This window comes from Stigmatopora argus, chromosome 15 (genome assembly GCF_051989625.1).
Source record: "Stigmatopora argus isolate UIUO_Sarg chromosome 15, RoL_Sarg_1.0, whole genome shotgun sequence".
NCBI lineage: Eukaryota > Metazoa > Chordata > Actinopteri > Syngnathiformes > Syngnathidae > Stigmatopora > Stigmatopora argus.
In genome coordinates this window covers 2,916,959-2,930,401 of record NC_135401.1, presented here as the reverse complement: position 1 = coordinate 2,930,401, position 13,443 = coordinate 2,916,959, and the positions used below count along the sequence as shown (strand labels likewise).

The following is a 13,443-nucleotide window of genomic DNA, read 5'->3' as shown; positions in this document are numbered from 1 at the left end:
AAATCTTTAAAAATTCAGCCCCCGTAGCCGGTTTTGCTCAGCAACATAAAATTTGGCAGACATGTCCACCATGAGTAGACCCACAAAAAAGTCTCAAAAAGTCACACCTGAAAAAGCACAGGAAACCCTCTACTTTGGTTTAAATCCACATTTTACAATCACATTTACTCATTTTCAGCCATCATGATAAATTTTTAAAAATTCAGCCCCCATAGCCAGTTTTGCTAAGCAACATGAAATTTGGTGGACGTGTCCACCATGAGCAGACCCACAAAAAAGTCTCAAGAAGCCATACCTGAAAAAGCACGGGAAACCCTCTACTTTGGTTTAAATCCACATTTTACAATCATATTTACTCATTTTCAGCCACCCTGATTAATTTTCAAAATTTCAGCCCCCGTAGCCAGTTATGCTCAGCAACATAAAATTTGGCAGACATATCCAACACACCCGGACCCACAAAAAACTCTCAAGAAGCTTTTTAACAAAACGCACAGGAAGTTCTCCACGTTGCTTTGAAGTGACCATTTCAGTCCATTTACACCAACGACTGAATTTGAAGTACAAGGCAAAGTAATTTGACTTTTCATCCGTCATTTTCTATGTTCTGGTTGCCTAAAAAAACACAAAGGGACCCAAAAAGTCCTCCTTCTGGCTTTAAATTTCACCCAAAGACGATGGCGACATGTGGAGCGTCAAAGCTAAGCAATGATTACACCTACTGTGTCACTAACCCCCCCATCCTCCCTTACCACGGCACCCCCTTTTTTTCTAGTAGCCTGCGTGTTTAAGACATTTTAAGACATATGTTCTCATTTGCCTTCGCAGAGGTCAGCGCTAATACAGCCGTCAGTGAGCCATTCATTCATTCTGCAACAGCGGCGCCTGCGTGTTTTTCCTTTTCCTCAATGGTCCTTTTTGTTTGGAATTTTGGGGGGAAAAAAACAAGGCCGGAAAAGTTGTTTGTAGCACCACAGAAAGTCAACTCGCCACTTCAGAGTGCTCGAAAGGCCCCGTCGAGACACTTACATTTGTGACTCGGGTTTAACTTTTGACAAATTGGGCCGTTTTGGTATCTACGCGTTCGGATAAAAGCGCTCAAGGGTGGATTTAGAGCATTTGTGGTTGAGAAATTGACATTGGGGAGAATTTGGGGGTCTCCGAGTATATCGCGGTCAGGGACGGTTTTAGGGCTTGCATTGATGGTGCAAGATAATGGTTTCTTTTTATTCTAATTGTCTTTTAATTTAAAAAAATCTATTGTAAGCTTTTTTTCTGACTAATTTGATAGATTTTTTTTACCCTTGGAAAAATATTCTTGGAGAAAGTGATTTATAAAAAAATAATAAAAACCTATATCAAAAACTACTTCAATTTAGAGGACATAATTCAATGCTTTTTTTTCTTGAATTTTTAAAATGCTTTTAGAAGGTGTCTTAATATTTGGGAAAATATTATTGGAGAAAGTGACTTAAAAAAATAATAAAAACATTTTAAAAACTACTTAAATTTAGAAGAAATAATTCAATTTTTTTTCTTGACTTTTTAAAATGCTTTTAGAAGGTGTCTTAATATTTAGGAAAATATTCTTGGAGAAAGTGACTTAAAAAATAATAAATAATAATTTAAAAACTACTTAAATTTAGAGGACATAATTCAAATTATTGTCTTAATATTTAGGAAAATTCAAAGTTGGACTTTTTTTTAAAATTTTTTGAAAATATTTTAACCTTTGAAGACAAAATATTGTAGAGGAAAATGACTTCATACTAAACCCTAAAATGTTTGGAAAAATACTGAAATTTGGGGGAGATAGGAACTATTTTTTCGTCATGTTTAAAAAAATGCTTTAAAAGATTTCCTTTATATTTGTGAGAATATCAATTTAACGCAACTGACGTTGATGGCGGTCTGAGTTAACAGTTTGAATTTTTTAGTTAACATTTCTATTTAATTTGGACGACGCAAAGGCCGTAACGAAGGGCGGAGCTTTGGCGACTGTTTGAAGGAGGCCAGAGAAAAATCAACACGACGTGCTGGCCCTTTCTCAGCCCGCCTTCCATCGCGTTTCCGCGGTTACCGTGACACACGCACCCTCGCATACTTTGGCCCGCACCAGCCGGGAGCCATCGGCACCCTGGGAAAGGGTCGAGGAGGGCGTGTGATAAACGAGCCCCCCTGACACGCCCACCTAGGCCACAAAATAAAAGCTCACTTTAGTTTTCTGCAACTTTAAATGTCTCTAAAAAAATCGAGCAACTAGCCCAAGGGTGTCAGACTCGGGTTGGTTCGCGGGCCGCGTTAACGTCAACTCGATTTCACGTGGGCCGGACCATTTTAGATATAATATTTAGATTTTTTTTATATAAATGGATTAAAAGAACTGGATTTAAATCCCTGAATATTCATTTTTTATAGATCTAAAACAATGTTTATCTTGGCTTTTTAAAAATTTATTTCTAGATTTTAAAAAATGATTTTTGAACTAAAAACACCGAAAAAAATGGATTAAAAAATGACAGTTATTGATTTAAAAGGGGGAAAATCAGGAAATTTAATATACATCTATACTCTTCATTTTAATTTGATCCTAAACCAGAAAGTCGGCACTCATGATTTACTTTCCCGGGCCACACAAAATAATGCGGCGGGCCAGATTTGGCCCGCTGGCCGCCACTTTGACACATGTGGACTAGCCGAAAAGCACTTTGAAAAGTCATTCATTCATTTTTTGTCCTCTTATCCTCACAAGGGGGTGCTGTAGCCTATCCCAGCCACACCCTGAATTGGTAGCCAGCCAATCAAAAGGCACGCTGAGACAAACGACCAATCACTGAGCGATAGGGACCATTTGGCGTACATTAGCCTCGCATGCATGTTTTTGGGAATGTGGGAGGAAATCGGAGTACCCGGAAAAAACCCACGCAAGCCCAGGGACAACATGGAAACTCCAGACTCGGGATCGAACCCTCGATCTCAAAACCGCTAGGCCGACGCGCTAAACACTTTGGAAAATGGAACATTAAAAACTTTCGCTATTGGAACGGAATGGGGATTTTATTTTGAAATTGTCAATGGCAGCCAAAAAAATGGATTTTCTCATGTTTACGGCTTACATATCAATCTAATATTTGATGCTATGCGGGTGTTCAGATGCAGCGTCCAGCGAGCCGGCCTTCCTGGAGGATTTCGTCCTTGGCGTGGGGGACACGCTGGAAATGTCCTGCGACCCCGAAGAGGACTCGGCCCGGCCCTCCGTCTGGTACAAAGACGGCGTGGCGCTGGCGCCCGACGAGCGCACGCGGCCCGGCCAGAGGACGCTCCGCGTGGTCAACGTGTCCCACGAGGACTCGGGCGTCTACTCCTGCCGACTGGCTCGCGACAACAGGCTGCTCAGCAACTACACCATCCGGGTGACAGGTACGATTCTGCCTGTTTTTTAGCCTCCAAAGTGGCAAACCAATAGGAGTGAATGGGAACCTTTGTGAGCCAATGACATCACCCGGTCGCTTAGCAGCCCCCCGAAGTGCATTCTTCGCTTTTCAATGTTTGTTCGCAGCCACAGGTCTGGCCTTTTCGGGGCGTTTGTGTACAGTACGAGACGTCCACTTAGCGCCGTCTGGGCTGCGTCCAGGTGCTAAAGTAGATACGCGTATCTGACACCTTGCTGAAATATTTCAAGCAAAGCATAACACTCGACGTGTGTGCGGGTTTACGGCGGGGACGGGAAAGCCTCCACAAAGTGGCGCTTGATTGCCAGCGTGGAAAAAAAATGGCTGCCGAGGCCTTAGCGCACTTAGCAACGTGATATTTGCTCGACCTACATTAAAAAATGAAAATGTCTCAAGAAGCTAGCAAAGTAGGGCAGGTCGATAAATCTAGGGCGAGAAAGAGTTTCTTTGTGGAGTTATGATTTTGGATATGGGGCGAACAGCACAAATAGGGAGAGGAAAAGATATTTAAGAGAGATTTTTTTTGAACTTTTAAGTTACTTTTGGTCTATCTATCTAGCTACCGTACTATAAGGCGCACATAAAAGTCTTTTTTTTTTTCCAAAATAGACAGGGCGCCTTATAATCCAGTGCGCCTTATATATGGACCAATACTAAAAATTGTTATCACGATAAAATAAAATAAATCAGTCGATAGGGTACACCATCCTCTACAGCTCTCACAACTATGGCAAGAATACACATTTAACTCATCGTATGCTATTACCAACAATAGACGTCCAATTCATTTAGACTGGGAGGGTCGGCCACTATTTAAATAGGAAATAAGCAGACAATTTAGAATGTTATCTGAATTGGATAAAATTGAATTCATCTTTTTTTGTAGATTCTCTGACGTCTGGTGATGACGAAGATTATGATGAAGATCCAGAAGATGCAGGTAATGATGGCCAATTCTTATTTTCTCTAAATTTGCGATCAATACAACAGTCATGATTTAAAATGGGCCAATCATTGCAATTAATCTTATCATCCGGGAATTGTATATTGTATTTTTTTTTTACGATCCGTTGGCGTCACGGTCGCCACCGTGCCCCAACGGCGCTAATCTGCACCAGTAAATCCACCTCATGACACGGGCCTGAGCGCAGGGATTAGCTCGGAAAACTTCACGTGCGCTAAGCCGGCGCTAATTAGTCCCGCGGGAGAGAAAGCCCAGCATGTGACCGGCCGAGGGAAGAGAAAAAAAACGGCCCGACACCCACCTTCCGTTTGCAGGACCGCCGAAATGGGACGCCGGATTTTTCAACGCAAATGGGGCGTCCAATCCACTTGGAGAGGGAGGCCTGGAAATGAAGGAATATTTAATATTAGGAAATGTCCGCATATCATTTTTTGTTTATATACATACATACTGCACATATTTATGTACATATATATACATAGAAAAAAAAATTGGCCTAATGTATGGTCATGTAATAGGTTATAGCACGTGTCAAAGTGGCGGCCCGGGGGCCAAATCTGGCCCACCGTATCATTTTGTGTGGCCCGGGAAAGTAAAAGTGCCGACTTTCTGTTTTAGGATCAAATTAAAATGGAGTATAGATGTATATTAGATTTTCTGATTTTCCCCCCTTTTAAATCAATAATTGTAATTTTTTAACCCATTTTTTCTGTGTTTTTAGTTCAAAAATCATTTTGTAAAATCTAAAAATACATAAAAAAGCTAAAATAAACATTGTTTTAGATCTATAAAAAACTGAATCTTCAGGGCTTTTATTCCAGTTCTTTTAATCCATTTATTTAAAAAAAAATCTAAATATTATATCTAAAATTGTCCGGCCCACATGAAATCGAGTTGACGTTAACGCGGCCCGTGAACCAACCCGAGTCTGACACCCTTGGGTTATAGTATAACAATAAAAGTAGATACAAATGATGCTAAAATGCTGAGAAAAAAATTCCAAAGCCCATAATCATGCAAAGTGCCAGATATGGCCCCCGGGCCGCATGTTTGGCACCCGTGAGTTAAAGGGTGTATCTATCTGGAAATGTTTGGGAAACCTGGACCGCCATTTTATCTGTTGTTGTGCTCAAACATCTCCGTTTGATTGAAGCCAACGGCAATGGGCAGGAAGCGCGCTAGGTCAACACGCTAGGCGCTTGTTTCGCTAGTCAAAGGGGTGCGATGGAGCATAATTGCCTAATTGTGTAATTTGCCCCCGTGTGACGCCTGCGACACACGCACGGCGGCCATTAGGGTCTTTGAAGGTGCCGCGCTGGAGATCGGCAGGCGGGTTAGCGTAGCGTATTTTAACTTAGCGGGGACTGGCTTGGATGCCTGCGTAAACAACACGCCGCTGATTACACTCCGCATTCCTACACGTAAAAAAAGCACTCGCGCGCAAACCAACGTACACGTAAGGGCTGCCAAAAAATGTTTGCTACCGCCCTCCCACTTGGACGTTAAGCCCCGTCAATGGAAAGACAAATTTGTTCTTCCTCTGGCTAAGTTGGACTTTCCCATTGTCAATGGGAAATGTGACTTGATTTGAATGTCAGTGCATTGAAGTGGTGGCAAAGGCCTTTCTTTGCCCTTACCAACATGGCCGCCTCGCTGAGGCCATGTTGGTAGGGGCAAAGAAAGGTTTTTTTATGCTTCTGCCACCAATTGAAATTAAATTATTGCTAGTGGGCGTCCAATCCATTTGAAATGGATTCGCTGCCAAACATGGAAGCTTCACGGCGGCCATATTGGTAGTGGCAAATTCAATTGAAATGAGTCTGGCAAAAAATATATATATATATACATATCCAATTAAAATTACATTATTGCTAGGGGACGTCCAATCCATTTAAAATGGATTCGCTGCCAAACATGGAAGCTTCACGGCGGCCATATTGGTAGAGGCAAATTCAATTGAAGTGAGTCTGGCAAAAAATATATATTTATATACTTATCCAATTGAAATTAAATGATTGCTAGTGGACGTCCAATCCATTTGAAGTGGATTTGCTGCCAAACATGGAAGCTTCACAGCGGCCATATTGGTAGAGGCATATTCAATTGAAATGAGTCTGCCAACAAAAAAACGTATTTACACGCATCCTAAGATATATTAAATGATGAGGTCAACATTTATCAATTGACATAATGGGGCGTCCCTCAAAGGGAAAACCCTAGCGACGACATAGCGGGCTACCGTGGGTGCCCTAAATAGTCAGCGAGAGCGAGCAGCTGATATTTTCGACGTCACCGGGTGGCGCGCACGCCGTCCTCCGTAGAAACTTCATCCCGTGTCTAATTGGGCGGGATGGTATTTCCACGGCGTCCCCCCGCGGGGGCGCCGACAGGCCCGCCAAGGTATGCGGCGTCCGGGGGCGCCGCCTCCTCGCGTCCACCTGTCAGCGCCCGCGGGGTTAACCGACACAGGAGGAAACCCCCGCGGACCAACGGCTAAAAATACACACGCTAAAGTTTTGCCAGTCCAAATACTGCCAGTCTTTGATAGTCGGAGTAAAATGTATAAAATAATTATTGAAAATACATAAATAGATCATTTCATTTAATTTAAAATAAATAAAAAAGGAGTAAATGTACTGTATTTTTTTCATTAAAATATTATTTCATACATTTAGCTTTTGTTTATTTTAACATAAAAACAAAATAAATACAATTTAAAAATATTCATAAATGTTTATTTTCAGTAAAAAATATGTCTCTTAAAAAGAGTAAATATAAAGAAATATTTACACTTTTCCAAATTTAATTTCAAATATATTTTTTTCAGATAAATCCAAAATATGGTTTATTTGTTTTCCACGTTAGTCTTAAACTCGGAAAAAAATCATAAAGAGCCTTTTTTTGTTTTCAATTGTAAAAAAAATAAAATGTTGCAATATCTGCAACAATAATCCAAAAGAAAATATTGACACTCCTTTTGGAATGACTTGAAGTCAATTTTGCAAGTCATTGAATGAGTTAGCTCTCCTGGCTAACGTGCTAAAAACACGGTGGCCCAGATTGCATCTCCGAGGGGAATTAGCGGCTGGATTTGATTTGTTCCTTCTTGCCGGGACGCCAAGACGGGACGCCAAGGCGGGACGCCGACCTCCGCGCCACGCTGGCTTTTCTTGGCGTCGCCGTCAACCGCACGCACGCATACGTACGTATGTACGTACGTACGCTAGCTCTTTTTATAGCCTCCCCATGTGTGGTCCCCCTCCTTTCCTCACCCAAAACAGCACACAGGCCGCCCTCTCTCCTGCACTTTTACCACCCAAGCACGCAAACGCCACCGGCTTATCGGCTATAAACACTTTACTTTGATTCTTTTCAAAATTGTTTTTTACGCCACAGATGTCAAAAATGGTCTCAAAAGGAAATAAATTGGTTGCTGGGGAAATTAGGAGGGAATTGGGGGCGAATAGCACAGATAGGGAGAATATTTCAAATACAATTTTGCACTTTAAGTCACTTTTGTTTACTATTTAACAGCTTAAACGCTTTTAATAGGGTACATGACTGTTTTGGGTCATTAAAAAGTACAAAATATGCTTAGTATATGTAGTATATACTCCATATATTCTCCATTTATGTAAATGGGTTGTGATTTTTTTTACTTTTTTTATTGGGCAAGTGACTATTTTGGCAAATTAAAAAATATATATATTTATTATATATGAATATATACTTGTATATGAATTAATTGTGATTGCAAATGTGTTTTTAACTGCATAGAGAAAATATTTGGTGTCTTAATATTAATATCTAAAAAAAATATCTACTCAAAGACTAAAGTTTTATTATCAATCACTATTTCGATATATTTTCTATGAAAAAAATTGACATTGTATATGGCTAAAATTTTAATAAAAGTCCTAGAATTCAAATGAAAAAGTATAAAGCTATGAAAAACTAAAAAAAATATCGCAAAAATATTTTTAAAAGAACGCTGTAAAAAGTGTATGACAGCAAATAAAGGAGAGGAAAATTTGAAGAAAAAAAAACACAGACCACAGACCGACTGATGACAGAACATCTGTTCATTCGCTGCCTTCCCTCCACTTGCAACGGATGGGACATCTAACACCGTCACGGCTTCTACTTTTTAAATACGTTGTCACGCCGTCAGTGGAATAAAGACAGGTGTCTCCTGTACCTTTCACCACTGACATCTGTCTTGAGCCGACCAGATGAAGAAGTAAAAGTAGAAGTAGAAGGAGGAGAAGGAGGCCTGCCTGCCTGCTTGCCTGCCGACCTGCCCGCCCACTGCCTGCTGCTGGACGCTTAGGCTTATTTCCAACGCGCATTGTGATGCAAAATAGCCCCTCTCGCTCCTTCTGCCGCCTCGAAAGAAGTAAAAAAGACATCCGACGACCTCTTAGGCTTGATTTTTTTCGCACCGCTGAGCCTCGCAAACTCCGAGACGAGGCGGGTGGGGGGGGGCACCATGTCGGCCCCTTCCCTCGCCCGTCATTATGCTGAGAACAAGTCAATAAATCACCCTGGCAGCGCTGAGAATGGCGCGATTGTTGCGGGACGCGCCGCGTCTCGGCATTCCGGGAAGAGCCGTCAAAGCGCGTTTAGCCGTGGGATGCCTTTCTCTCATCAAAGCCACATTAGCATTAGCATTGCGCCAAAATTCGAGGAGCGCTGACAAATAATGCGACCGTGCTGCCCAATTTGCGCTCTTTCGGCCTGACCCAAGATGGCCGACAGCTAAGAAAAGCGACACTCTCGCCAAGACGTCCAATCGGTTGGCATCTATTCCTGCTTGTGTTGTGAATTTCACCGTGTCTATCAGTGGTAGACATGCCAACCTGGCCTTTGGGTGGCGGCCATGTTGGTAGGGGCAAAAAAAAATAAAGCTGTTTTTGAAGGTCAAAAAGGATTCTTTGTAAAGGCTTGTGTTTGTCCCCACAGAGGCGCCATATTGGACGCGTCCGGACCGGATGGACAAGAAGCTCCTGGCCGTGCCGGCCGCCATCACGGTCAAGTTTCGCTGCGCGGCGGCGGGCAACCCCATGCCGACCATCCGCTGGCTGAAGAACGGCAAGGAGTTCAAGGGGGAGCAACGCATGGGGGGCATCAAGGTCAGACCGCTTTCAAAACGGGACCTTGGCATCTGGGTCAATGTCAAAGGTTGCCCTTCTTACGATAAAGATTCAGATTGTAAGTGGCCGACTGCCACAACGCTTTCTATAAACGATAACTTTGATTTTTAATTTTCTGGAGGTCCAGGGAATCCAGACAAGCCCTAAACGATCGTAATCCCCCCCCACCCCCCGACGTTAGACGACTCCACGGGGTCAAAGTTTGAGCAAACCAAGCAAACGAGCCCCCTCGCGCCCATCCGTCCGTCCGCCCGTCCCGACGACAACGGCTATCCCGGCAGCTGCCGACGGCGCTCCGGTTTCAACGCCGCGTTATTTATTTTGGTGGTCCTCGCCGAGGGAGTCTGGGGGATGGGGGGGGGGGGGGGGGGGCTCCCGAATTCTACGACTGGGCGATCCTGACCTTTATTGCGTGAGCGGGATCACTTTCTCCGCTTTTAGACACTCCCGCGCCGGGAGTTAAAATGCTGGTTAAAAGTTTACGTAGACAAGCCAATTCCATCGACTTGTCCAGGTCACTTGCCGCAAAACCAACATTTTTTTAAAAATCTGTTATTAGCATCTTTCATTCTCCTCATTTTTAAGTGTTTTGTTAATTTATTGTGACGCTGAGGTTTAGCAAATGGGTCAATTTATTACTACTATATGTTAAAGTATACGCTGGCACTGACACAAAATGGTCGACAGGCGATAACATCAAGCGTCACCTGACGCTAAAAACGTTACTTAAATCTTACATCTCTGTAACTTTTTTGTTCTTACAGCATTGGATTGAAACAGTTGAAGGAATATCCGCTTAGAGCCAAAATGGCCGCCTCCGCCAAAAATGTAGGGGATTTTTGTGACAGTTTTGTAAGTCTCCACATAATCTCTCCAAAAAAAATGAAAACAGAGTCTGTTTTTTTCCCTCATTGCGGATGACGTGGTTAGCGTAACGGTGGGAAAAGCTGGAAAGAGTTAACGAAAGAAGATCCCGTGGCTATTAAGAGTTTACGGAGATCTCCAACATCTGCTCCCAGCGGGCCGCTGGCAGTTGTCCGCTCCCGCCGTCCCTCCGCTAGCTAGCCCGGCCGACACCTGTCGCCGGCACTCCGGCCCCGCCGCCGTCACCCCCCGAGCTCCAAAGTTTGCGTCCCTCTGTTAGCGCAGCGCTAATCCCGCGGCCGGCGCTCGGATTTCAGCGGCCCGTCGCCAGTTGTTTTTTTCAATCGGTTAGCATCTCCAAACTAGCGATACACCGCTAAAACGATGTCGTCGGTAAATTGCGCTAAGAAATAACAGGTTGGCGCTGTACCATATTCAACCTCCGGGTGCCCTACCCAAGATGGCCGCCCAAAACGATGACGGACAGCCATTATTGTGGTATATATTTCTTTATATGGCATTTAATGGCTTTTGCATTATGTTTTTTTTTGTTTTTTTGGGACGTAGCTGAGGCACCAACAGTGGAGTTTGGTGATGGAGAGCGCCGTGCCGTCGGATCGGGGAAACTACACGTGCGTGGTGAACAACAAGTACGGCACCATCACGCACACCTACCAGCTGGATGTGCTCGGTATGTTTGCTTATGTATTCATATTTTAACACGATACAAAGTGACAAATTGAACGATAATGGGTGAAAAAACAAACAAGTGGCGGACAAAATGTAGGGGAAAGGTCCAAAATATGCAAAAACAAACGGATCTCAACAATATTCAAATACGGATCACAAAACTAACAACATGTCTGCACGTGGGTAGCTCGGCAGCCATCTTGGGTAGGTTTGGAAAGAAGATCTGGAAAAGTGCTTTTTTTTTTTCGGATTAAATGAACTGGATCAAAAGCCCTAAATATTCATTTTTTTATTGATCTAAAACAATGTTTATTTGAGCTTTTATTTTCTTAGTAAGGGAAAATGTCTTTTAATCATTTGTTTTTCATTTCAAAAGTAAACAAATATATTTTTAAATTGAGTTCAATATTAAAGTGGAAAACAGAAAATATTTTGATATATTTAGATTTCACTAAATGCTTTTTGAATTAAAAACTTTTAAAAAAAATGGATTAAAAATTGCAATTCTAGATTTAATAAGGGGAAATCGGTAAATATAATATACATCTATATAATCTTCATTTGAATTTGATTCTAAAACAGAAAGTCGGCGCTCGCGATTTACTTTCCCGGGCCACACAAAATGACGTGGCGGGCCAGATTTGGCCCCCGGGCCGCCACTTTGACACCCGTGATTTAAATCATGTTGAGCTAAATCCATCAATTGACCTTCATATGGTATTATATTATCATCCAACACAAATGAGCCGATCTTGAACAAAAAAGTCCATCGATGGTCAATTGTTTTTGTTTTTTTGTTTTTTTAGAACGCGCCCCCCACAGGCCCATCCTCCAAGCCGGCCTGCCGGCCAATCAGTCGGTGGTGGTGGGCAGCGACGTGGAGTTCCACTGCAAAGTGTACAGCGACGCCCAGCCGCACATCCAATGGCTCAAGCACATCGAGGTCAACGGCAGCCGATTCGACGCCGACGGTGGACCCTACGTCAAAATCCTCAAGGTCGGGGTCCCGCCCTCTTTTCAGTCGGGCTAGGGGTGTCCGACAAATCTTTTTGTTTAGACATCTATCCGCAGTGCATGTTGAGCGTTAGCAGCTAGCGCACTGTTGTCAGGGCGTTTTAATCTTTTTTTACGTGGCACAAAATGGCGGCTCGTGTGTCTTTTCAGTCATAGACTTTCTCATAAACATCAAATATTGGCCTGCCCATATATGGACTGATTTCAGGATGGGCCGATATAATAAGATCACTATGTTGACTGTTTTGCTTCGTCATTTGTGGTTTTGCACCACCTAGTGGTCAGCGGTCGTCGGCTAAATTGACTTGTATATACAATAATATTGTGAGGCTTTCGATTGCTTTTTATAAGCGACGCGCTTTGAAAAAAAAGGCAAGCCGGCATCGACTTGAAACATTGGCTGATTTTTTTCGGGGTTGTTTTTTTTTTACCCACGTCGGCCTCGCCTCGCAAAAATTGACGTGGCCAAAACGGTCCCAAAATTGCTCGCCGTGGCGGCCCTGAGGTCGGCCCAGTCTTGTTTATGTTCCACTGGTGGCCGCGTGGATTTTTTTGGGGTTTCGCCGAGAATAGTCGCAGGGACAACACCCTAAAACCCGAGCGAGAGGCGTGTTTTTCTTTTCTTTTTTTGGTCTTTACAAAGACTCCCACACTTTCTCATTGCGCCGAGCGAATTAAGCAAACATCTGGTTTAGACTAAGTTAACTGCCGCGGTGGCGGCGGCGCAGGCAGAGAGGCGGCCTGCGCTAACCGCCGCTGCCGTCAGATGTCCCGCGTCGTGTTTTTTTTTCGGCAGCGGCGGAAAAAATGAGCGGGCGCGAGGAAGGGCAGAGTCAGCACGCGGCAAAACTGGGACGGCGGTGGGGAGGAGGAGGGGAGGGGGACAAAAAGGCCGGAGACCAGTCGCGTTTTGCCCAAAATTGACACGGCTTTCATCTCTGGGCGCTAATGAAGCAACAAGGGAATCCATGCAAAGTCTTCCACCAAAAAAAAAAACGTTGTCTTACGAGGACATGCAAGGTTAAATGCACACTTTGGAGTAAATTGGCGGGCTATCTGTCAGGGTTTTCTATGCGTTTTTTGGGTGGTTGATGAGCCAAAATGGCTACTGCAAAACCACAAGGCAGACTTTTGGTGTCTTTTTGGGTGGGGCTTTTGGAGATATTTTTGTGGGACTCCATGTGATGGGCTTTGCTACCATTTTTTAAAGTCAAGTTGGCTTTCAGGGATGATTTTTTTCCAAAAAATGTTTGCATCAAAAGGCACAACTGAGCCAAAATGGCCGATTCCAGCCGAAATGGCCGAT

General features: G+C 43.4%; 1 protein-coding gene across 6 annotated transcripts in view; it reads left to right on the top strand.

The window, feature by feature from the left end:
- fgfr3 (fibroblast growth factor receptor 3) overlaps window positions 1–13,443 on the top strand; it is a 34,230-nt gene that overhangs the window by 7,922 nt on the left and 12,865 nt on the right. For all 6 annotated transcript variants that reach the window (XM_077620127.1, XM_077620125.1, XM_077620124.1 and 3 more), the window contains exons 3-7: window positions 3,154–3,420; window positions 4,339–4,392; window positions 9,379–9,548; window positions 11,001–11,124; window positions 11,930–12,120. In XM_077620127.1, coding sequence (XP_077476253.1) covers window positions 3,154–3,420; window positions 4,339–4,392; window positions 9,379–9,548; window positions 11,001–11,124; window positions 11,930–12,120 — 806 coding nt within the window. The remainder of the gene's footprint in view (window positions 1–3,153; window positions 3,421–4,338; window positions 4,393–9,378; window positions 9,549–11,000; window positions 11,125–11,929; window positions 12,121–13,443) is intronic.